The sequence below is a fragment of the Micromonas commoda genome, chromosome 15 (assembly GCF_000090985.2).
Source record: "Micromonas commoda chromosome 15, complete sequence".
NCBI lineage: Eukaryota > Viridiplantae > Chlorophyta > Mamiellophyceae > Mamiellales > Mamiellaceae > Micromonas > Micromonas commoda.
Genome location: NC_013052.1, coordinates 509,186 through 531,610, shown reverse-complemented (window position 1 = coordinate 531,610; position 22,425 = coordinate 509,186). Strand labels below are relative to the sequence as shown.

The 22,425-nt window shown below is 67.8% G+C and overlaps 10 protein-coding genes across 10 annotated transcripts; 4 read left to right on the top strand and 6 right to left on the bottom strand.

Moving 5' to 3' along the window:
• Positions 1 to 20: 20 nt before the first annotated feature.
• MICPUN_64549 (predicted protein) lies at positions 21 to 3,137 on the top strand (the record flags this gene model as incomplete). Its single annotated transcript, XM_002506542.1, has 1 exon — positions 21 to 3,137. The coding sequence occupies one exon, from the start codon at positions 21 to 23 to the stop codon at positions 3,135 to 3,137; it is 3,117 nt and encodes a 1,038-aa protein (XP_002506588.1).
• A 195-nt stretch (positions 3,138 to 3,332) lies between these two features.
• Positions 3,333 to 4,103, bottom strand: MICPUN_64548 (predicted protein; the record flags this gene model as incomplete). The annotated part of the gene is made up of 1 exon (XM_002506364.1): positions 3,333 to 4,103. The coding sequence occupies one exon, from the start codon at positions 4,101 to 4,103 to the stop codon at positions 3,333 to 3,335; it is 771 nt and encodes a 256-aa protein (XP_002506410.1).
• A 2,549-nt stretch (positions 4,104 to 6,652) lies between these two features.
• On the top strand, positions 6,653 to 7,384 carry MICPUN_109586 (predicted protein). Its single transcript, XM_002506541.1, has one exon. The coding sequence runs from the start codon at positions 6,892 to 6,894 to the stop codon at positions 7,252 to 7,254; it is 363 nt and encodes a 120-aa protein (XP_002506587.1). The 5' UTR covers positions 6,653 to 6,891; the 3' UTR covers positions 7,255 to 7,384.
• A 382-nt stretch (positions 7,385 to 7,766) lies between these two features.
• On the top strand, positions 7,767 to 8,765 carry CUPC12 (hypothetical protein). Its single transcript, XM_002506540.1, has 2 exons — positions 7,767 to 7,891; positions 8,147 to 8,765. The coding sequence occupies exons 1-2, from the start codon at positions 7,785 to 7,787 to the stop codon at positions 8,670 to 8,672; spliced, it is 633 nt and encodes a 210-aa protein (XP_002506586.1). The 5' UTR covers positions 7,767 to 7,784; the 3' UTR covers positions 8,673 to 8,765.
• On the bottom strand, positions 8,688 to 9,554 carry CUPC13 (hypothetical protein; the record flags this gene model as incomplete). The annotated part of the gene is made up of 2 exons (XM_002506363.1): positions 8,688 to 9,129; positions 9,256 to 9,554. The coding sequence occupies 2 exons, from the start codon at positions 9,552 to 9,554 to the stop codon at positions 8,787 to 8,789; spliced, it is 642 nt and encodes a 213-aa protein (XP_002506409.1). The 3' UTR covers positions 8,688 to 8,786.
• Positions 9,555 to 13,909: 4,355 nt separating this feature from the next.
• Positions 13,910 to 15,930, top strand: MICPUN_50801 (predicted protein; the record flags this gene model as incomplete). The annotated part of the gene is made up of 1 exon (XM_002506539.1): positions 13,910 to 15,930. One exon carries the CDS (start codon positions 13,910 to 13,912, stop codon positions 15,866 to 15,868), a length of 1,959 nt encoding a protein of 652 aa, XP_002506585.1. The 3' UTR covers positions 15,869 to 15,930.
• A 32-nt stretch (positions 15,931 to 15,962) lies between these two features.
• Positions 15,963 to 16,799, bottom strand: MICPUN_64543 (predicted protein; the record flags this gene model as incomplete). Its single annotated transcript, XM_002506362.1, has 1 exon — positions 15,963 to 16,799. One exon carries the CDS (start codon positions 16,797 to 16,799, stop codon positions 15,963 to 15,965), a length of 837 nt encoding a protein of 278 aa, XP_002506408.1.
• Positions 16,800 to 17,117: 318 nt separating this feature from the next.
• On the bottom strand, positions 17,118 to 19,484 carry ISA3 (glycoside hydrolase family 13 protein; the record flags this gene model as incomplete). Its single annotated transcript, XM_002506361.1, has 1 exon — positions 17,118 to 19,484. The coding sequence occupies one exon, from the start codon at positions 19,482 to 19,484 to the stop codon at positions 17,118 to 17,120; it is 2,367 nt and encodes a 788-aa protein (XP_002506407.1).
• Positions 19,485 to 20,205: 721 nt separating this feature from the next.
• Positions 20,206 to 21,084, bottom strand: MICPUN_64541 (Peptide-methionine--S-oxide reductase; the record flags this gene model as incomplete). The annotated part of the gene is made up of 1 exon (XM_002506360.1): positions 20,206 to 21,084. One exon carries the CDS (start codon positions 21,082 to 21,084, stop codon positions 20,206 to 20,208), a length of 879 nt encoding a protein of 292 aa, XP_002506406.1.
• Positions 21,085 to 21,230: 146 nt separating this feature from the next.
• Positions 21,231 to 21,737, bottom strand: MICPUN_88734 (predicted protein; the record flags this gene model as incomplete). Its single annotated transcript, XM_002506359.1, has 1 exon — positions 21,231 to 21,737. A coding segment is annotated over one exon (507 nt), but the record flags the coding sequence as incomplete, so codon positions are not given.
• Between the last annotated feature and the right edge of the window lie 688 nt (positions 21,738 to 22,425).

The window sequence follows — 22,425 nt, the reverse complement described above, 5'->3', positions numbered from 1 at the left end:
CCCCGCACCGCGTGAGCGCCATGGGCGGAGGCCGGTCCAGGCATCGCGCGCCCCTTCTCGGCACCGCCGCGGTGCTCGCCTCGGACGACCAGTCACCGCCCCTCGAACCCCCCGGGAGGGAGGCGATGACGTCGGAAAACCTTCGCGCGTGGATCGCCGCCAACGACGCACCGAACGTGGAGCTCGTGCGGTGCCCGGCGAACACCCCGGACGTCCAGTCCAGCGCCGACGCGCTGGGAGTCGCCGTCGACCGGATTGTGAAGAGCATCGTCCTGTGCTGCGACGGCGCCTTCGCCGTGTGCGTCACCAACGGAACCGCGCGCGTGGACCACAAGAAGATCGCGCGTCGCCTCGGCGTCGCCAACAAGCGCGTCCGCCTGGCGACGCGCGACGAGACGCTCGTGCACGCCGGATTCGCCCCGGGAACAGTCCCGCCCTTCGGCCATCGCGTCGCGCTCCCAACATTCGTGGCGATCGACTTGACCACGTCGTTCGACCCGGACGCTTACGTGTACGGCGGCGGCGGGTGCGTCGACGTGGAGGTTCGGTGCACGGTGAGGGACCTGCTCAGGCTCACGAACGGGACGGTCATGGACGTCAAGAGGGACGACGACGTGCGTGTGAACAAAGGCGCACAGCTGGACGGGAGTACACAGCTGGACGGGACAGCGGGATCAAACGTCGACGCGACTGGCGACGACGCGCGGGTGCTCCCACTCGATCCCGCGCTGGACGAACGCGTCGGCCCGGCGCGGCTCCCCATCGCCAAGCGCGTCGCCGACGTGATGGGCCGGTCGCCGGAGATGGAGAGCGAAGTCGACGGCGAGTCCGATGAGATTATGAGCAACGTCGATGGAGAGCTCCGCGAAGACGTTCGATCGTTGGCCATGCCCGCGTGGCCGGCGCCGCGGCCGCGCGAGGACGACCCGACCGCCCCGAGGGCGATCGAGACGGCGGCGGAGGTTTTGCGGGTTCGAAGGGTCGCGCGTTTCCTGGCGTTCGCGACGCTTCGGCCCCTCGCGCCGCTTCGCGTCCTCGAGTCCGATGAGACAAATGGGTTAAACCCAAACTCTGACGCGCCCGCCCAGGCCCGGGCGGGGGATACGAAGCGTCACGCGCTGTCGCTGCCCGCCGGGACGGAGCTGCAGCTCATCGCCGGCAGGACGCTGCTGGAGCGCGTACCCGGGGGCGAGGCCGCGGCGGAGTCGACGCTGCGAGGTCTTCGGCCCGGCGCGGTGGTGCGGGTGACCGGTCGGTTGCAGGCGAACCCGCGGCCGCTCACCGTCGACGTCGTGGCGTCGACGGTGGATTTCGTGGAGGGGAACGAGGCCGTGGGGATGCTGGCGCGGGCGACGACCGTTACGACCGTTACGACGACCTCGATCGGCGACCCAACACGCGTGATGCCCCCCGCGTCCCCCGGCGTGACCCACACCGCGTGGTCCAGGAGCAAACGGTTGGACAAGAAACGCGAGAAGAAGCGATTGGAGGCGGAGGCAAAGGCGGGTTTAGGTCCGGATACCGACGACCGTTACGACGACCGTTACGACGACGCGGACGGAAGGCGCGAGCTGTTGCGGGGGCTTCGCGTCGGCGAGCGCGTGGGTAAGATGCGTAAGTTTCCGCCGTTGGGATCGGGAAGGGTGACGTGGGTAGACGACGCGTCGGGAATCGGCACGATGCGAACCGCCGTGCTGGACCCTTCGACCCGGAGACGCGACGACCGTTACGACGACCGTTACGACGACCGTTACGACGACGACGACGGCGCGGCGCCCGACGCGCCGTGGGTGGTGGGTCTGGACGCGGAGTGGCGTCCGCACAAGCACTCGCCGGTGGCGCTGCTGCAGGTGGCGACGCGACGCGAGGCGTTTCTCGTGGACGTGGCGTCGCTGATGCGACGCGACGAAGGCGGCGACCGTTACGACCGTTACGACGACCGTTACGACGCGAACGCGGAGGCGTTCGACGCGTTCCTCCGCGACCTGCTCGACGCCCCAGACGTCGTCCGCCTCGGCTTCGGGTTCGAGTACGATCTCTCGAGGCTTCGAAGGGGCTACGCCGGTCGCCTGTCGTCGCTGGAGCGAAGACGGGAAAACGCAAACGACGAAGACACGGACGAGCGCCGGGTGAACGAATTCGGCGAGACCGGTCACGCGCTCGGAACGCGCATCGTCGACGTCAAGGCGCTCGCGCTGTGCGCGTTCCCGGATAAGCAGAAGCTCACCCGGGTGGGTCTCGCCACCCTCGTCGCGTCCGTGCTGGGCGCTTACGTGGACAAGACGGAGCAGTGCTCGGACTGGGAGCGGAGACCGCTGACGACGGATCAGGTGGATTACGCCGCGGCGGATGCGCACGTGCTCACCGTGCTCTTCGACAGGTGCTTTAACCACGCGCCGGCGGCGGTGGCGGAGGCGCTCGCGGATCCGGCCGCCCCACTCGCGAGGGCGCCCGGCCGAACGGAAGGAGCGGACGAGCGGACGAGATCGAGGGCGGGCGGGGGGAAGAGTAGACGCGACGAGGAGAGCCGCCGCCGCGGGGGTCGGGTCCCGGGTTCGAATCCAACGTTCGTCGCGCCGTTGGGGCCGCCGCCGCGCCCCGACGAGGTTCCCTCGATGGTCGGGGACGTGTTCGAGGGGCGGAAGCAGGTGGCGGCGGCGTTTGGGGGCGGAGAAGGCGGCGAAAGAAGCGGCCGGGGCGGCGGCGCCGACGAGTGCGGCGACTTTCTCGCGCTCTTTGTCAACGTGGGGCGAACGAACCGGCGGTACGCGAACGAGTTCTGGGTCGAGGAGGTCCCGGGTTCGAATCCCACGTCGCGCGGGGTCGTGATGTCGTGGTTCCCGGGCGGCGGCGGCCTGAGGGAGATCGCGTCCGCGCTCGTGGAAGCCCCGAGTGAGGAGGGCGTCGCCGAGGGATCCGAAAAGTCAGTCTCGGCCGTGAAAACTCCTCTGCTGTTTCTGCGGCCCGCCAAGGGAGCGTACACGTGCGTCGGGCGGTTGGCGCCGGTGCGAACGCGCGTGAGCGGCGAGGGGGGCGCGCGGGTGGACTTTCACCTGGTGGACGCGCCCGTGCTGAGGGAGAGGGATCCCGAGGCGTTTTCGAGGCTCGTGGACGTCGGCCCGGAAGGTTTCTCCTAGCGCCTCGGAGGTTTTCTCCAACCTTTGTAAAAGTTATGAGTCACGGCGGCGGCGGCGACGGGACGGCGGATGCGTTTTTCGGGTGCATTCGGCGGTCGACGCGAGGCGCGAGTGCGTCGATGCGTCTCATGATGCGGCTCATGATGCGGCGTATGAACACATGATACAAGCGTTTGGCGACGACTCGTTTGAAAGTCACGCCGCTCCCTCTTCGCCCAGCGCGAGCGCCCTGACGTCCTCGGGCATCTGCGCGAGGTACTGCTCCAGCATCTCCTCCGCGTGCGGCTTGTTCGGTCCGAACCGGACGTGCGCGAGCATATATAAGGGTCCGAACGCACTTTTGAACCAAAACCACTGATGCCGTTGCTCCAGGGGATCGAGCGAGATGACGTACCAGCTAGTCTGGCCAAATACGTATGGGAGGAAAAGCGCTGCCATCGACATTGAGCCATACAGAACTATCCCATCGGTCTGGTCCGCCAGCTTAAGTGCAAACGCGATCAGTCCGCAAAAGGTCCCGAACACAATCTGTATGAATTCTAGCCCGAGCGGTTGTAACAGGAGCACAACTTCGGCCGGACCGGTCGTGGTCACTACCCCGAAGCCCAGAGAAAGGCAACATGCGATGACGCTTAGCAAGTTCAAGACGCTGAAGACGGCGAAGATCGTGCTTATTTTCCCGAGAACGCCGTCGGCGTCGACATCAACGAAGTCCGCCACGAAGAACAGTACGAGACCCGAGATCACGGCATAAAGCTCCAGCGTGTACGCCAGCCGCGTGACCCGGGCATTCTGGTCGGGCAGCAATAGAATCTTCATCCACCACGCTTGGAGCCCCATCTTATGCTCGACGGAGAACATGCGCCGGAGGATTTCCCGCGCGGCGCGGTCGTTCGTCGTCATCCCCTTCCCAGCTGTCCCCACATTCGCCTTCGCGTCACCCGTGACGTGCGCGCGACTCGACATCATCTTCCCGGCCGCGAGCATCGTGCCGGAACAATTGCAGTCGAATGTCGAGCCAGTCTCGGAACAGTCAGGTGCCTTCCGTGAGCAGATCCGTGGGCTGGTTTTCACGAGTGCCGGTTCGTGTGAATAAAACGTGAATTAGCCGGGCCGATTTCCCGCCCAAAATATCCCGTATGCACAACCGGTCACGACCATCGGACGGCGGCTACGCAATTAGGGGTTTAGGCGGTTATTCTCCGCAGCCAGCAGTCGGCACGGCACAGCTCGTGACTTCGTCTTTTTCCAACACCGGTCTTCGCGGCGGCCGGCGAACGGCACACTAACCAGCCGCCGTGCGAGTTTGAGCGCGAGCAGGCATCCGGCGCGCACATTCGTTGCGCAACGCACTCGTACGTGGGTAGACGCGGACGAGAGTTAGCGATCCGTGGACGAGACGGGACGCAAAGGGAGTAGAGAGATCACGCAGAGAGAAGACACAAATGGCGAAGCACGAGATTCAGACGCTCATCTCGATCACCGGCCAGGGAGAGGAGGATGTCGTCGCCATGCTCAAGAAGTACGGCGGCGACATGGACGCGGCGACGAATGCCCTGATTGACAGTGAGTCGCGCGCTCGGAACATCGCCAATACCCCGATCGCCGGCGCGCTTTCGACCGCCGTGATTTGTTTCGCGCTCCAGGGAAAACCAAATGGCGGGGACCGCCTCCGGTGCCCCCCGCCGGCGCGCCGCCCGACGCGCGCACCCGCGCTGACCGACCCTCACCCCGCCCGCCCAACCCCGCAGTGGAAAAGTTCGAGGAGGTGACCAAGAAGGGGGCGAAGAAGAAGGACGTGAGTGCGCCCGCATCGACCGTCGCGCGCGCGTTTCCGAGGGGCGGCGACCGAGCCGCACGCGATCGATCGTCGCCGGAAGGCCTCCACCGCGACTCGCCCGGACGCCAACCGCTGACCGCGCGACTGACCTTCCCCGTCCCGTCTCCCCGACCCCAGGCGCCCAAGCCCGCGCCCCAGGGCGCCAAGCCCGCGGGCCGACGCGACAGAGACAGGCCCAGGGATGGCAAGCGCGAAGAGCGCCGAGGTGCGTGCGATAGATCGGAGCTCGCGCCGCGCCCGACACCGCGCGTTCCGGCGCGGCATCTCGCCGCGCCGCGAAGAAAAAAAAGGATGCGCTTTTTCCGCCCGACCCGATCCCCGGTCCCCGCGCCCGCTCCCCGCCGTCTCTCGCGAGACGTCGACCGCGACGCTGACCGATGCGCACGCTTCCCCTCGCCATCCATCGTCACGACAGGCGGCAAGGCGGCCGGCGCCGGCGCCGGCAAGGGCATCCCCGCCCCCAAGAACGCCGCGCCCGCCAGGACCGCGCCCCAAGCAGCGGCGCCCAACAAGGCGCCCGCGCAGGCGGCGGCGGCGCCCGCGCCCGCGCCGGGCGCGGGACCCGGAACCCCCGCTCCGGTCGCGCCCAAGTGGGGCAGCGGAACCACCGCCGCGGATATCGTCCGCGGAGGTCGCGCGCAGCCTCCCGCGCCCCAGGTGAGCCCCGTCCCCGACCACCCCGGTCCAACCAATCGCAACCGCATCGATCGACGCTATCTTCTTTTTTCCAGAGCCCGGTTCGGATTGGATTGACGGCCGCTAAGAGAGAGAGAGACTCACCGTTAACCCTATCCCCCCCCCGCCCCGTCACCACAAACGCAGCCCGCTCAGCCCAAGCAGAGCCTCGGCAAGATCCCCGCGCCCGCGCCGCGCGGCGCGGTGCCCAAACCCGGGTCCAAGCCCATCCCGCGGCCAATCGCCGCCGCCGACGGGGACTCCCTCGCGGGATCCATCCAGCAGGCGCAGTCCGACCACGCCGCGTCTCACGGCGGTAAGTCCCTCCCGACGCCCAACCTGGCGCCCGGCGGACACGTCCCGGCGCCCAACGCGCCGGTAGTGCCGAGGCCGCAAGCGAGCGACGGGTGGGGCAACAAGGGCGGCGTCCAGTCGCGAACGGTGGCCAACGGAGCCGCGGCGTTTGGTTACGGGTTTGGCCAGGGCGGCGTCAACGCGACCGCCGACGCGATGGGCGACCTCTCCGTCGGCCAGAAGGCGCAGAGCGGCGTGGGTATGGACGGCGGCCTGGGGCTTCAGTTTGGAAACTTCGGCACGGGCGCCGGCGGAGGCATGGGTGGCGACTTTGGCTTTGGGTTCGCGGGAACGGTTCCGGGGGTTTCCGGGGCGGCTCCGGATGCGTCGCAACGCACGGACGCGCAGCAGCCCGTCAACCCGTACGGCAACGTCTACGGCCAACCGACCACGGGCCAATCCACGAGCGCCAAGCAGCAAGCCGCCGACGCGGTGAAGCTCCCGGACGACCTCAGCAAGGACGGCGCCGGCTCGAGCGGCGCGGGGGCGATGCCCGCCGGCGGCGTTCCCCCTTACGCCCCCTACGGCGCGATGGGCGCTTACAACTACATGATGCCGCCGCAGATGGCGGTTCAGGTTGGTGCGGAGGCGTACGGCGCAGCCTACGGCGCCTACGGGGCTGCCGCCGCCGCCGGAAACGGGTACGGCGGCGGCGACGGCGGCGACTACTACGGCCGACGACTCGGCGGCGGATCCGCCGCCGGGGGATCGCAAAGCGAAACCGCCGGGTCCGTCGCGGGCGGCGCGAACCAACCCGGCGGCGATGGACGGGCTCAGTCTTCGCAGGCCGGAGCCGTCGGTTCCGCCGCCGCGTCGGGGAGTAACGCTCCCGGTAACGCCGCAGCCGGGCAATCGACCGGCGCGCAATCCGCCGGCGCGGGCGCGATGGCTGGCGCGTTTTCCGCCATGCCGGGCATGGGCGCCGCGGGGTATCCCTACATGGGGTACCCGTACATGACCCCCGGCATGCCCCCGGCCGCGGGGTACGCGGTGCAGTCGCCCTATTACGGCTACCCGCAGGCGAACATGTACGCCGCCGCGGGCGTGTACGGACAGCAGTCCGGCGCCTCTGGCGGCGGAGGCGGCAAGGGTGGCAAGGGCGGCTACGGCGGCTACGGCGGCGGCGGCCAACGGTCCAACTACTCTCAGCCGCCCGCGCCGCCCGCGCCGCCGAGCAGTGGCAACGGCAACGACTCCTCGCAGTTCAATTACTACGGAAACTACGGTCAATCCGCGTACGGCAGGTGATCGATGCGGGTCGGCGGGTGCCGCACCTTTTTTTGTTCGACCGGATCTGGGACGACGTGTTGTTGACGAGTTGAGAGTAGCGGCTCTTCCGAAAGCGTTTGAAAATGACGAGATTTCAACCTCCGCGGCGCGACAACGACGAATACGCCTTCGCGTCGCCGCCCAATCACGCCCACCTGATCGCCACCTTTCCGCCCTCGCCATCCACCCAACCTTGTTCAGCAGCGGCAAAATGAAGGTGACCAAAACGTCCGGCCGTTCCGGTCGGTCTCCATGATAAATCGTCCCGAAAACGAACCCGTCGTTGAAAAGCGGGAACAGAACGACAGTGTTTTTGTGCACTTTCTTTATACTGCACTTCCATACGCAATTCGCCGACCAATCGCGCCGTGCCATTGGGGACCGCTGGGCACAGACGGCAGTGTCCCAGGGTCGCCGATCTCGAGCGCGGGGACAGAGTTTCGGCTGGCGTGCTGAGTCAAACCGTTGTTTTTCTCCATTAGCCTTGGGCGCGGAAAACGCGTGGAACGATGGGGGGGGCTCCTCAGGCCGAGATCGGTCATGACGTCGCAGTCATCGACCTCGTGCTGCACATGTACAGCAGGGCGCCGACGCGGAAGAGGCTGGCGGAGCTGTGGTGCGTCACGCGTCCCGTTTCGCGGTCGAGTTTTTTTTTGACGCAACCGCGCAAATGTGGTGAAAAAGATAGGGGCTTTTCGCACGCCCCTTCGCCGTCGGGAACGCGCCGCGCCGGGGCCGTCTCGACGCCCCGGCGCGGTCCGCGACGCATCGCGATGCGCCCGAACGTCTCGCGCCCCCGATCGGCATCGAAATCGCCCTCTGACCCGACCGCCCCGCGTCACCCACCATCAATCGAACGAACGAACGACAGGGCAAAGTACACGGAGGACTCCGAGACGGAGCGCAAGTCGAAGGGATTCGAGCTCGTCCGCGTGCACCACCAGACGCTGACCCGCATGTTCTGCGACGATCCCGACGGGGAATTCCTCGACATCGACGACATCAGGTGCGTCTGGGAGGAGTTCGTCGACGCCCTGCGCGACGCCTCCGCCAAGGCGGGCGACCCGCAGCCGAGGGCGTCGTCGCTCGATTACTCAGACGTGGAGCAACCCGCAATCAAGCGGTCGCCGTCGTTCGCCAAGCTGGTGAAGGACCTCAGCTCCGAGGCGACGGCTCCGAGCTCCCCCGCGATCGAACGCGTGTCGGGCAAGGGCATGATCCTCGGCGTCGGGTGCTCGTCCAGGGACAACAGCGCCCGGGGGGGATCCGAGTACTTTCGAAGGATGCAGGCGGAGAAGGGCAAGATGGACGGAGCGGCGCTCATGGACCAGCTCCAGAAGAAGGGGCTCACGAGGAATCTCTCCGGTACATTCGACGCGGACGCCGCGAAGAACTGATCCAACCGAGTAAGATTAGTCCCAATCTCATCTCATTATTACACACCGGTTCGCGTTGGCGCGACCTCTTCTTTATCATCACGTCGCGACGCTAATCGAATCGTCACAGCTGTGTCACTCCCCGACGGGTTCCGCGTTCTCGCGCAACCACTTGGGCGAGTACGTCACGTCTATGGTATCCAGCTTCGCGGCCAGCACGAAGTCGTGGAGGGACAAGCCGCCTATGGCGTGCGTGCTGGCGGTCACCCGCACGTCCCTGTAGTTGGTCAGGTGCACATCCGGGTGATGTCCCTCTTCCTCGGCGACGGCGGAGAGGGCGTTGACGAAGTCGACGGCGCACTGCCAGTTCTTCGCGGTGAACGAACGGGAGATGGCGGCGCCCGACGGATCCAGGGTCCACGTCGGCACGGCCTTGAGCCGGATCTGGACTTCCTCCGCGGTCAGCTTGGGCGTGTCCCTGCGCGTTCGTTCGTCGGTGGGGCGGGATGACGACGGATCGAGTCAGATTGACGAGTCGGACGGCGCGCGGGGGGTTTGTGACGACGGAATCGAGCGGCGGCGCGGGTGCGTTCGCGCGACGCACCTGGAGCACGCGCCGAGTGCCGCGCACGACTGCGCGATGAGCTCCTGCGCTCCCTCGCCCTTCGGGAGCGACGCCATGGCGACGACGTCGGTGCCTCTTTTTTTCGCACCGCCCGATGCCCCTGGGACGGCTCGACCGCACGCGGGGAAGCGGGTCACGGACGACGCGTCGCGCGCGCGGTCGACGAACGGGTTTAGGTCTTTTCGCCGCCACGTCCGCGACGATGCCGAGGAAGCGGCGGGGGCGAAGAGGCGGAGGTGATTCGCGGCCAGGCACAGCGCCAGGCTCGCGCGCGACATACAAGTATAGCGCCCTCGTCGAATCCTCTCGAAGGACGGGCGCGAGTTAACACTTCTGTTGAAAGGGTGGAATTTGACGCGGGATCTGGCGGGTCTCGGGCGCAGAACAGGGCGCGCGTCGGGGCACGGCGCGCGAGGACCGTCGGAACCCTCCTGGTTGTCGCTCGTCGGACGCCGACCGCGCGCGGAACCGCATCGTCGCCCGGAATCGGCGGGGGCACCGACGCCACCGGCACCAACCAGTAGTCTATCGGTCCGATAAGAGGCGAGACGCGACGATGCTGCGGGGGTACCTCCCGCCGTTGAGGGCCGTCGCCGTCGTGTTGGCGGTGCTCATCGGGGCGTACGGGCTGGAACCCGGGGCGCTGACGACGACGCTGCTCCTCATCATGTACGCGCTGGCGAGGTACGCGGCGGTCACCGGCCTCGCGTGGTACCGCTTCACCCGCCGACGCATGGTGGGCATCACCCCCGTCAAGCTCCTCGACGACGCTCCCCGACGCATGCGAGCCTTCCAGCGCGTCACGCTTCGCATCTTCGACCTCCCGCACCACCCGCGCAGGCTGCGGCAGGCGGTGCGCACGTGGCGGGAGTGGAGGGCGAACAGGGAAGCGCTGGAGATGAACGCAGCCGCGAGCGCGGGCGTCAGGGGCGACGGACTCGCCAACCTCCACGACCCGGACGATTACTTCTCCGGAGATAAGAACGGCGGAGACGAGACGCCTCGAGGGGGCGGGGGCCGGGGCAGAAACCCGCGAGGTTCGGCCGACGTAGGGTTCGAACCCAGGACCTCGCGTTCCGTCGACTCCGACTCGCCGAACGAACTGTCGCGCGCCATCGAGCGCTCGCCGCTGTACGCCGCGCTGGAGGCGTGCGCGCTCACCAGGGCCATCCCGCCGGAGACGCTTCGGACGCTGGCGATGTCGTGCGCGCGGGAGGTGCACGTCGCGTCCGGGGAGGACGTGTACCGGGGGCGGGTGCTGGAAGATGAGCTCGCGATCCTCGCGGCGGGGACGGTGGCGGTGGGCGACGATTGCGCCGACGTGCACGGCGACTCCGCGCTGGACGAGAAGAGCGTGGAACCCACGGTGCTCTCCAAGCCCGGCACCGCGCTGGTGTCCCTGCTCGACGTCCTCGAGGGATCGCAGAGGGTGGCGCGCGGCGCGTCAGCGGCGCCGTCGCTCGCACCGTCGGCGCCGCCGTCAATCTTTTCCGGCGATCCGGATGATAACCGGACGATACCGGATGTAGACGCGAGGTCCGACGCGGGGTCCGTCGCCGCGATCGCGAACGAGTGGGACGTCCGCGGGCGGGACGCGAACGCGAATGGGCCGCAATCCGGCGCGGCGTCCCCGGGTTTAGGAGGGTTTAACCCCGAATCAACGTTTGCAGCCAGCGGAGGCGATCCCCCGGAGCCGCGGCCCGGCGAGCCGAGGACGGTGACGCTCAAGCGGCTCGCCGAGGCTGCGGCGGCGGCGCACGCGTCCGTGGCGAAAGGTGGGGGGTCCACGCACGGGGCGGACTCGCCGGTGGGGTCCGACGCGGGCGGCGGCGGCGGCGGCGGCGGCGGCGGCGACGGCGCGGGGGCATCCGGAACGGATGACGAAGTACCTTCCGGTAAGTATCCGGCGCGTCGTCCGACGGTGGCCGCGTCGTCGCCGGGGGAGACGTCGCACCCTCCGCCGACGCACGTGGACAGACCGCCGTCGCACATCCCGCACATCGCGCAGTCGACTCATTCCGCGACCGCGTCTGGTCACTCGCCGCACTCGTCCTACCCGACGACGCCGACGAGGGGCGCCAGGGGAAGCGGTCTCACCGCGAGCCGGGTCGGCGCGGCGGTGGCGGCGAAATTGACGCCCGGGGGTGCCTTCGGGGGTGCCTTCGGGGGTGCCTTCGGGGGTGCCCTTTCCTTCGGGGGTCGACCCGACGGCTCCGCGCCGCTGGAGTTCAGCGGCGGTCCGGGCGGGCTACCGCGGCCGAGGGTGCGCGGCGGCGACGGCGGCTGCGTCCTCGCCGTCGTTCCGCTCGCCGACTTTCACAGAGCCGCGGGGTTCCAGCTGGGGATACAGGCTGCGGCGATGCGTCTGGGCGGGGGATACACCGCGCTGTGCCACTACCTCGGCATGCCCAAGGAGCTGGGGAGGCTGTGGGTGGACGCGCCGGGCCCGGGGGAGGTTGAGTCGACGCCGGTGAACAACGGCGGCGTGGACCGCGCGCTCGCCCGGCTTCTCGGCCCCACCGCGGCGGCGCAGGTTGACAAATCCGCGCTCGACTACCTCCTCGAGCGCCGCGGATACAAGCCCAGGCGGCGGAGCGCCAACTACGAGCGCCCGCCCAGCGAGCGGAACGGGCTGGCCGGGGACGACGACGACGACATCGGCGTAGATTCGGATTCCGAGCGCGATTCACTCGCGTCGTCGTCGACGACGAACAGGATGGACACGGGTCCCACCGGTTCGACGTATACCGGCCGAGGGGTGCCGAGTGGTGCCGAGGGTGCCGAGGGTGCCCGTCCGAGGGTGCCGACGAACGGACCGGGATCCGGGTCCAACGTCTCGCGTGGCGCCGGCCGCGCGGGGGCCAACGCCACCGTCGAGTTGGAGGCGTCCGAGTTGGCTCCCGGCGAACTCGCTCGCGTCCGCGGCGGATCAAACGTGACGTGCCTGCTCGTGGAGAGGGGCAGTTTGGAGGGGTACTGGTCCCCGCCGGACGGCAGGCACGGCGGGCCGGGCGTCGCCGCCGGCGCGGGCGTCACCGTTCGAGCCGAGGGCCGGCGCTCCGGCAAGAAGGGGCGCGTTCGTTCGTCGTCGTCGTCGTCCGTCCACGTCGCCGGGCCTCATTCGGGCCTCGTTCGATCGTTCGTCGCCGGCCCAGGGTGCGCGGTCGGCGGTTTCCTTCTCCTCACCGGCCAGAAGGCGGCGATGACCATCCGAGCGGGTCCGGGTGGCGCCGTCGTCGCGGCGCTGCCGCACAGCGCCGTCGCCAGGCTCGCCCGCGCGCACCCCCACGTCTACGCGAACGTAGCCGTGGGCCTCGCCAGGCGCTTGAGGCCCGCGTTGCCCGCGCGACTGTGGGACAGGTGCGGCGCGGAGTGGTGCGCGTTGAAAGCTGGGGAATGTTTAACCTCGTCCCGCACGGGGATGTCGCACGCGGGTCGGCACCCGGAGGGGGTGTACGTGGTGGCGACCGGGTGCGTGCGTTTGGGGGGTGGTTTTGGCGGGGGCGAAGGAGGGGGTGCCGGGTCTGTTGGGGGACCGGGCGACCACCACTCACATATTGGCGACCACTTCGGCCACGTGGATGCATTCGGAACGCATTCGCGGGAGAGCGACGAAGAAGAAGGCGTCGTCGGAACGGGCGCGAGGTTCCTCGGTCCCGGCGAGGCGGTGGGCGAGGACACCGTGCTCCGCGGGGTGGACGAGCTAGCCGAGGGTGACGTCCACGTCGGAGCAGGCGGGGCTTTACGCGTGGGTGGGCGGCGGTCGAGGACGGGCGACGTCAACGCCGCGGCTCCCGGCTCGGAGCTCTCCAGAACCCGCGCCGTTCGCGATGCGCAGCTGCTGTGGATCCCGTCCGCGGGGCTGGAATCACTCGCGCGGGTGTCCCCGAGGGCTTTCGTCGCCCTCGCGTGGCGCATGGGCGCCAGGGCGCGCGGCCGACGAAGTCGCGGGGTCGGCGGCGGCGGCGGCGGCGGCGGCGGGTTCTCGCGAGGGGACTCGGGCGGCTCCCCGCGCGGCGGTCTCGGCGATATGATCGGGGACACCGGAAGCCTCTTCTCCGCGGGTGGGATATCCGGCGCGTATTCCGCCGACCACCACCCGGGTAAAGCGTCCCACGCGCACCCGAACGCCGCCGAGGACATCCGCCGAGGACAATATAACTCCCGAGGCCGTTCCCAGGGCGCCCTGGACGAGACCCCGTTCGCGCCGAGGACGGTGGCGGTGGTGCCGGTGTCGGAGGGCGCCGCGCTGGCGCTCGACGAGTTCGTCGCGGCGACGCACAGGGCGCTGTCTCGGACGTGCGCCGCGCGCGTCGCCGACAGCGCGCTCCGCCTCGCGGAGGTTGGCCAAGCGGGCGTCGGGCCCCTCGCGACGGAGGCTACCGCGCACTGGCTGGCGCAGCTCGAGGCTGCGAACGACGTGGTGATTTTAAAGGCGGATCCGTTTCCGAGCCGATGGTGCGTGACGTGCGCGAGACACGCGGATGCGATTTTGCTCGTCGCCGCCGCGGAGGACGACGACGCCCCGGGCCCGCATGAGGGGCACGCGCTGCAGGCGAGGCTTCTCGGGGGCGTGCACGGCGGCGGGCTCGCGCAGCGCGAGCTCGTGCTCCTGCACAATTCCACCGACGTGATGCCCGCGGGGACTCGGCCGTGGTTGGAGGCGTTCAGCGTGCACAGGCACCATCACATCGCCAGGGCGCCGGCGCACGGGCTGGCTCCCGCGCACGCGGCTCGGCTCGCGCGATCGCTGCGCAGGCAGAGCGTCGGGTTGGTGCTGGCGGGGGGCGGCGCGAGGGGTTTCGCGCACGTCGGCGTGCTCATGGCGTTGGAGGAGGAGGGCGTGCCGGTGGACCTCCTGGGAGGAACGTCGATGGGTTCTTTCGTCGGCGGGCTGTACGCCAAGGAGCCCACGGCGCTGCTGACTCGGATCATCGCGCGCCGACTGGCGGTGCACATGTCCTCCACGTGGAACCAGCTGATGGACCTGACCGTCCCCGTCGTCAGCTACTTCTCCGGGTTTCGGATGAACAAGGTGCTCGAGCCCTTGTTCAGGGGGGCGAAGATCGAGGACTGCTGGCTGCCGTTTTTCTGCATGACGCTCGACTTGGTGTCGTGCGTGCCCATCGTGCACAGGAACGGAACTCTGTGGAGGTACGTTCGAGCGTCCATGGCGCTCGTGGGCTTTCTCCCGCCGCTGTGCGACTGGGCGCCGCGCGAGCGTGCGGGCGCGCAGGGAACCGACCCGTCGTCCCCGCGATCCTCGATGGACCAGCCGGGAGGCGCCCTCCAAACCGTTAACTCGACCGGGGGAAACGGAAGCTCCCCGATTAATTCCGTCTCAACCTCCGGAGACGCCGGAAACAAATCGGGACAATCGCGGGACCGGAGGTTATCCGGGCTGGGCCGGCAGGAACCCGGACGGTTGCACGTGCTCGTGGACGGCGGGTACGTGAACAACTGTCCGACGGACGTGATGCGCGCGATGGGCGCGAGGATCATCGTCGCCGTCGACGTGAGCGGCCACGGGTTACCCGAGTCTCGGATGAAACCCTGGGGCGACGCGCTGTCCGGATTCACGCTCATCATGAAGTCGTGGCTGCCGCAGTGGCTCGGGGGCGGGCCGTCGTGCCCCACGATGGCGGCCATGCAGTCCCACTTGCCGTACATCACGGATTACGCGAACGCCGCGCGGAGGTGGCGAACAGTGGACGTGATGGTTCGGCCCGCGGTGGCGGATATTCCGATTCTCGCCTTTAACAGGTACGCCGAGGTGGTCAGAGCCGGGCACGAGGCTGGGCTGCGGGCGATACGCGCGTGGAAGGTGGCGAACCCCGACGCGTTGCCCATCCTGGACGACGGGATGTGGCGCCCGAGCAACGCGGGCGGGGGGGGCGGGGGCGGCGGTCTCGGCGGGATGACGCTGCGCGAGGTTGGAAGCAAGGGCCGACTCGCCTCCGTCGCGCCCGGCGGGGGTGTCGGCATCGGCGCGAGGCTTCCGAGCACGGAGACGCTCGTCAGGGGGGGCGGGCTCCTCGGCGCGTCGTCGTCGTACGGCGGTGGGATGGGCGGGAACTCCAGCGGGGACCTCGTCGCTCGCGGCTTCGACTCGGAGATGGTGGAGGCGATGGAGCGGGACCCGTTCGGCGACGGAAGATCGAATTCGGCGATGGACGATCCGACCCGAGAACGGATTCTTCCGGACGATTACGTGGAGCGGCACGCGATTCGTCGCGCGAGCGCGGAGCGCACGGAGCGCGCGGCGCGTGAGGCGGCGATTTTGCTCAAAGACGCGGACGCTCGTCGCGCGGAGGCGCGGCGGATGGAGGCGGCGTCGGCGGGTAGTCCCTCGCCGGGTGGTGAGTCACCGGGCCGACCCCCGGCGCGGTGGACCGGCGACACCCTTCACGACGACGGCGACGACGACGGCGAGGGCGGGAACGGCGGGCCGGGCGAACGATCGGACGTGAACGCGCACCCCGACCCGGGGCGGCGGCGCACGGAGCAGTGGCTCACGCGGGTGGGCAGCGCGCCGCGGGAATTTCTAACCCCGGATCAGCCGCGCGTTCGCCGTCGCGGGGGGTTCGGTTAGCTAGCTAGACCGACGGTTCGGCGACGTCGGTTTTAAGTTCGGAGCTAAGATACTTCGTGGCTACGGCTAACACGTAAACGCGACTAACGCGTCGTCACGTCGCGTTGTAGGGCTTGCGCGACGGCGGCAGCTCGCCCGAGGCTCGCGCCTTGTGCCACTTGCCCCCGCGGTGTTCCTCGAGCTGCGCCGTGGACGTAAACGCCTTTCGACAGAGCGCGCAGTGCGGTACCCCGGGCGGTGGCCTCGGCCCCGGCGCGGGCCTGACGGGTCCGCCGCCGCCCCTGCCGCCGCCGCCTCGTCCCCCCCTTCCCGCGCCGCCGCCGTGGGACGCGGCTCTGCTCCTGTGCGCTTTGCCGCGGCGATGCTCCTCCAGCTGCGCGTGCGAGGTGAAATCCTTGTCGCAGACGTCGCACCTGTGCTCGGCGCGCTTCTCGCGGCGCTTCTCCAGCAGCTCTAAGATGGCGGGTCTCTGCGCCGAGGGTGATGCGTCGGATGCGCCGGCTCGGGACGCGTCGGCGGCGTCGACGGTTCCGTCGCCTCTCGCCCAGGCGGCGGCGGCGGTGGCGGTCGCCGGTGATCCCGCCTTGCTTTGTTTCCTTCGCTTGCCGACGCTCTTCGCGGCGTACGCGTTGTGTTCGGGGAGGCAGCTCGCGGGAAGCGGCGCGATGGGTACCAACTCGCTGTCGCTGTCTTCGCCGCCGTCGGATGCCGACTCCGACGACGACGAACGCGCGCGCTTGGCCTTCTTCTCCTTCCGCTCCTTCTTAGATTTCTTAGATTTCTTCTCCTTCTTCGACTTGCGCTTCGGGTCGTTGTCCCTCGACTCCTCCCTCGCGCCGCCGCCGGACTCGTCGTCGCTGGCTTCGCTGTCCAGGCCGCCGAGCCGCGCCTTGAGCTCTGCGAGCTGGGCGTCTATGTCGTTCAGACTCATCCCCGCCCGACACCCCTCCGCCTGCGCGAGGAAAGAGTGTTTCCCTCAATCCCTCGGCAAAAGCCATCCGTGACGAAAAGCCATCCGTCGACGAGCCCGCAACCGGACCCCCCCGCGCTCGGCGAGCGATGTCATACGGATGCAATCATAGTATTAAAAGTAGTCACGCCGTGAAGTGTCAAAGAAACTAGAGGTACACAATCGAACAACGCCCGCGGCGCACCCGCGCGGCGAGGAACCGAGATGCCGAACCGAGTTGCGGAACCAAAACTGCCAAAAAACCAAAAAAAAAATCGCTCAGTCAGTAGTCTTCGCCCCTCACTTGGCCACTAGCATGACCGCGCCCCTCGGAGCGACGTTGTACCTGGCGCCGACGCCGCCCTCGCCGTGTTCCACAAAGTCCGCGGGAGGCGGCAGGTTCGTGTCCACCACCCTGTGCCAAGATTTGCCCCCTGGCGGGGGCGGCAGCGCGGCGTCCACGAAAAAATCGTGCTGGTTGAACGCGATGTAAAGGTCTCCGCCTCCTTGGCCGCAGTCATGCAGCTGATACGCCAGGAAGAGCGAGTCCGGGTTGTCCCAGTTATCCTCGTGCCATGTGATGTCGTTGTCGTTCAGGAACTCCGCGCGCCCCAGCAGCGGGTGGTTCTTGCGGAACTTGACGAGTCCGGCGTGGTAGCGGAAGTAATGGTCCCGCTGCTTCTCCAGCGCGGCCCAGTCAAAGTTGTTGAGCTCGTTATCGTGCCCGTAGGTGTTGTTGTTCCCCTTGCGCGTGTGCCCGTACTCGTCGCCCATGAGCACCATCGGCGTGCCCTGGCTCACCATCAGCGCGAGGTGCATGTTGCGCATCTGCCGCCAACGCAGGCTCGCGACGGCCTGATCGTTCGACTCGCCCTCTTGCCCGCAGTTCCACGAGTGGTTATCGTTGCATCCGTCCCTACCCTCCTCCCCGTTCTGGTGGTTCTGCTTCTTGTTGTACGACACGAGGTCCCTCAGCGTGAACCCGTCGTGCGCGGTGATGAAGTTGAGGGAGTGATACGGCTTGCGCGCGTTGACGTTGTACATATCCGCGCTGCCGCAGAGGGAGGACGCGAACTGAGACTTTAGCCCGGGGTCACCCTTGAGGAACCTGCGGACGGTGTCGCGGTAGATGCCGTTCCACTCGCCCCACCTGTCCCAGTTGGGGAACTTCCCCACGAGGTACCCGTCCATCGCGCAGTCCCACGGCTCCGCGAAGAGCTTACAACGCGCGAGCGTGTTGTCCTTGGCGATTGCCCTCACGACGGGTGGCGACGTCATGATTGCGCCGCTGTTGGGATCGCGGCACAGGCAACTGGTCAGGTCAAACCTGAAACCGTCGACGTGGTACTCGTCCACCCAGTGGCGCAACGAGTCGAGCACGAGGTTCATCACTGGCTCGTGGTTGCAGTTGAACGTGTTGCCGCAGCCGGTGTAGTTCTTGTAGTTCACCTTGCCGTTGAGGTCCTCCATCATGTAGTAGCTCTTGTTGTCGATGCCGCGAAAGGAGAAGAACCTCCCGCTGCCCTCGCCGGTGTGATTGTACACGACGTCCAGGAGCACCTCGATGCCGTTGGCGTGCATGGTCTTGACCATGTGCTTAAACTCGCGCGCCGCCTGCTGCGGGCCGGCGCCCTTGGACGCGTACACCGTCATGGGAGCGAAGAACGCCATCGTGCTGTACCCCCACGTGTTGAGCATGTGGTCCCGAGGGTTGGGCGAGAGCTTAAACTCCATCTCGTCAAAGTGGAAGACGGGGAGGAGCTCCACGGCGTTGTACCCCGCGTCCTTGATGTGCTGAACCTTCTCGGCGATCCCCAGGAAAGATCCGCGGACGTCTTCGTCGAGACCAGAGCTCGAAGACGCGGTGAACGCGCGCGGCGTGCACTCGTACACGACGAGGTCCTGCGGCGGAATGTTCGGGGGCTCGACTCCGCCCCAGTCGAACGGCGTTTCGTCCAGCGCGAACGCGCCGAGCCACTGCCCCACCTCGCCGTTCGGGCACGTCTCGTTCTTGCCGTACACCCTTCGCCCCTCGACCAAGGGCGCGTACGGGTCCACCATCAGCTGGTTGGGTTCCCAGTAGTCCCACCGGTGCGGCGACTTGCCCCCGTCTACGAGGTACCCGTATCTGATGACGTAGCCGTCGCCGCCGCGCGGGATGTTATCGAGCCGCACGTGCCACACGTCCCCGGTCTTGTTCTTCTTGGGATCCAGCGGGATGCGAAGCGACGGCTGCTTGGACGTCGACGACGGGTCGAAGTAGATGAGGAGGTCGACGGCGGCGGCGGCGGCGGAGTGAAGCGCGAAGTTAACCCCGGGATTGATGACGTCCCCCGCGGGCGTGGGTCCGAGGAACTGCGCGTAACCCTCGGAGATTCTTATGCGATCGACGTCGATGACGGGTGGGGTGGTGACGGGTTCGAACGCGGGCGGGGGGACGAAGGTACCCGGCCCGCCGTCCCCGTGCACGGGCGCGGGCTGCGGGAGCCACGACGGGAGATCGCGCGTCGCGCTGGGGGTGGTTGGGATGTCGCCCCACGAGTACGGCTCGACCTGCGCGGCGATGGGCTGGCCGCGCGCGAGGTTTGCGCCGCCGCGGTTGATGGGAGATGACTTTGGCTTGAAGGCGCCCGGGTTGGTGCCGCCGACCCGCGCGCGCGATGACATCGACGCGCGGGGGAACGCGGAAGCCGCCGCGGGGATCGGAGGATTGGCGGTGTTTGTTTTGGCGCGACGACTCTGGGCGCCGAGGAGCGCGCCGGATGCCGCGACCGTCGCCGGATGCGCGGCGGTGATCGCTGTCGATGGCGGAGCGTGGGTTCCTGCGTCAGTCGGCGGGTTCGGCGCGGGGTTGCGACGCGGGATCCGGGCGCGGGAGCGCAGATGCGGGTCCGCGGAGACTCTGACTCATCATCCGGTGCTTTTTGACAGGCCTTTTGAACCCGCGAGGATTGGGACGTGCGAGAGCGATGAGGGCGCGCACCTGCTCCGGGCAACATCACAGCCCTTCGAGTCGCCCGACGTTCGGCTCTGGGAAATGCGCGGTTGCACTCCCTCGGCGATCGAGCGGCGACGTTGAGGCCGCTGACGGGCGTTGTGGAAGAACGAACGGAAGAAACCCCGAACCCTCGTGAGTGAAAATGCGGTCGAGGCGATTGGTCGAGGGCAAACGAAAATTTAACTCCGGAAACGAGGGTTCGACGCGACCGGATCGCGACTCGGCCAATCGCGCGAGCCGCGCTCGGCACCGCATCGTTCGCAAAGCGCTGCGCGTGATTGATGAACGAGATGAATAATAGACTAATCAATCCACCGGTCAGAAAAAATCGTGCACGCGACGGTCCTCCGCCCCCGCTCGATGCCGCCATCCCAAAGGACGATGCCACACCTAGCGCCCGTGCGCGCCCCCGTCCGTGCCCCACACCCCTCGCACGAACTCGTCCCGCCCGCTCAGGAACCGGTAGAACCCGTACCTGGCGGCGTTGCGCCGGTAATAATCCTGATGATACTTTTCCGCCGGCCAAAACGTGCGCGCGGGTTCGATCGCCGTCTTGATCGGACCCGGGAACCGCCCAGCCTCCGTCAACGCCCTCACGCTTCCCTCCGCGGCCAAACGCTGCGACTCGTCGGCGACGTATATCGCGCTCGTGTACTGAAACCCCGAGTCGAGGAACATCCCGTCATCCCTGGTGGGATCAATCTGGCGCCAAAACGTTTGGAGCAGTTGCTCGTAGCTCACGCGTTTGGGGTCGTAGAGGATCTGCACGCTCTCCCTGTGGCCCGTGCGTCCGGCGCCCACCTGGTGATACGTCGGGTTGTCCACGACGCCGCCGGTGTACCCGGATGTCGTGGCGATGACGCCGTCGAGCTCGTCGAACGGGCGCTCCATGCACCAGAAACATCCTCCAGAGAATGTGGCGGTGACGTAGCCGGACCCGGGGGGCGGGACGGGCAGGTCGGCCGGGGCGTCCTCGGGGCCCTGGAGGTATCCGAGGTCGTGCGCGATGTCCTTCCACAGCGGGATGGAGACGGCGACGAACGCGGCGTCGATGAGGTTACGGCGGGTGAGGCCGAGAGGAAGCGACGACGCGCGCCCTGCGGCACCCACGCTCGCCTCGCTCGCGTCGCCCTCCTCGATCGTACGACGACGCTCCCCGCCGGACGCTCGCGGCGGGGCGACGCGGCGCGCGCGGGAGGAAGCGCGACGCGCGACGCGGGGGTTGGCGCGAGCCCCGAGGTTGGAGACGACGAGCGACGGGGCGGCCATCGGCGCGGGGTGTCGAGTGGCGATAAGAGTTGGCGATAGCACTAGAGGAGTTTTGGCAACGAACTCGCGAGGCGACACGATGGGCAACCCACCACGGTTACGACTCTTTGGGTTTCACCTCCGAGGTGCCGCTCCCAAGGAGGGCTCTACTTGTTCTCAGCCTCCTTCGCCGCCTTCCGCCGCTTCACGTCCCAGTTGTACACCCTCGCGATGCTCACCTCCGTGATCGTCACGTTATCCTTGACGAACGCCAGGTCCGACTTGTTCGTCGCCAGGTTTCTCGCGCAGTTTTCGTGATTAGTCTGGAGCAGATTCTCGGCGTCGTCCAGCGAGTACTCTAGCATCACGTTCGCACCCAGCCAGAGGTAGACGGACTGCGCGTCCTTGACCTTCGCCTTGGCGAACACGCTGTCGGTGAGCTCGTAGTCCATGTCGAGCTCGTCGCCCGACGCCGACTTCTCCTTCAGCAGCTTGACCGTGTCGAGGGCGCGCTTGATCTCGGGCAGCTTGTTCCCTAGGCGGATGCGGTTCTGCTGGAGGCCCTGCTCGATCTGCTTGTACTGCTGGAACAGGGTCTGGAGCTCCCGCATGGTCTGCTCGAAGTCCTTGCCCTTCATGTAGTCGTCCACGTCCTCGATGAACTGGCGAGTCGGGGAAGGCGGGAGAGGGGGCGGGGTCAGCGCGTCGATCGGCAGCCCGGGTCGCGTTTGAAAAAGGGGCGGGGGCGTCGCCCGATCGGACGCGACGTGCGAGGTTGGGTCGGAGGGTGAATCGAGGTCGCACCTTCGCCTTGGGCACGCGGACGGTGCCGTTATCCTTCTCCACGGGAGCCTGCGCCTCGATCTCGCCCATGTCTCCCGCCGCTTCGCCGTCCCAGAAAGTGGTGGTGACGCCCAGATCGCGCGCGACCGTGCCTTTCCCGGTTCTCATCGAGGAGGGCCGATGCGGGAAAAACTTCATCTCACGCAGACTGGCATACAAGATCACACGCGTAAACAGTGACGACGAGGTTGTCTAATTACCGTTAATAAATCGAAACCCGACGAACGCTTTCACACCGGGTACGCGCCTCCGAGACGCGACCAGCGCTCGATCTGGTTCCTCACGTAGAACTGTCCAGTCCCACCCGACTCGGTCGACCCGACCGCCGCCGCCCCGACACGAGACCAACCCGCGTGCACCCGAAACACCAAAAACGTCTCCGCAAACGAAAAACGTAACCCGCCGCCCGCGGGTCCCCTTCCCGCCTCCTCCATCCCCCGCCTCGCGTCGCCGTGACTCCCTCCCACGCCCCCCTCGCCCATCCCAACGCCGCCCCTCAACGTCCCGGTCGCCATCACC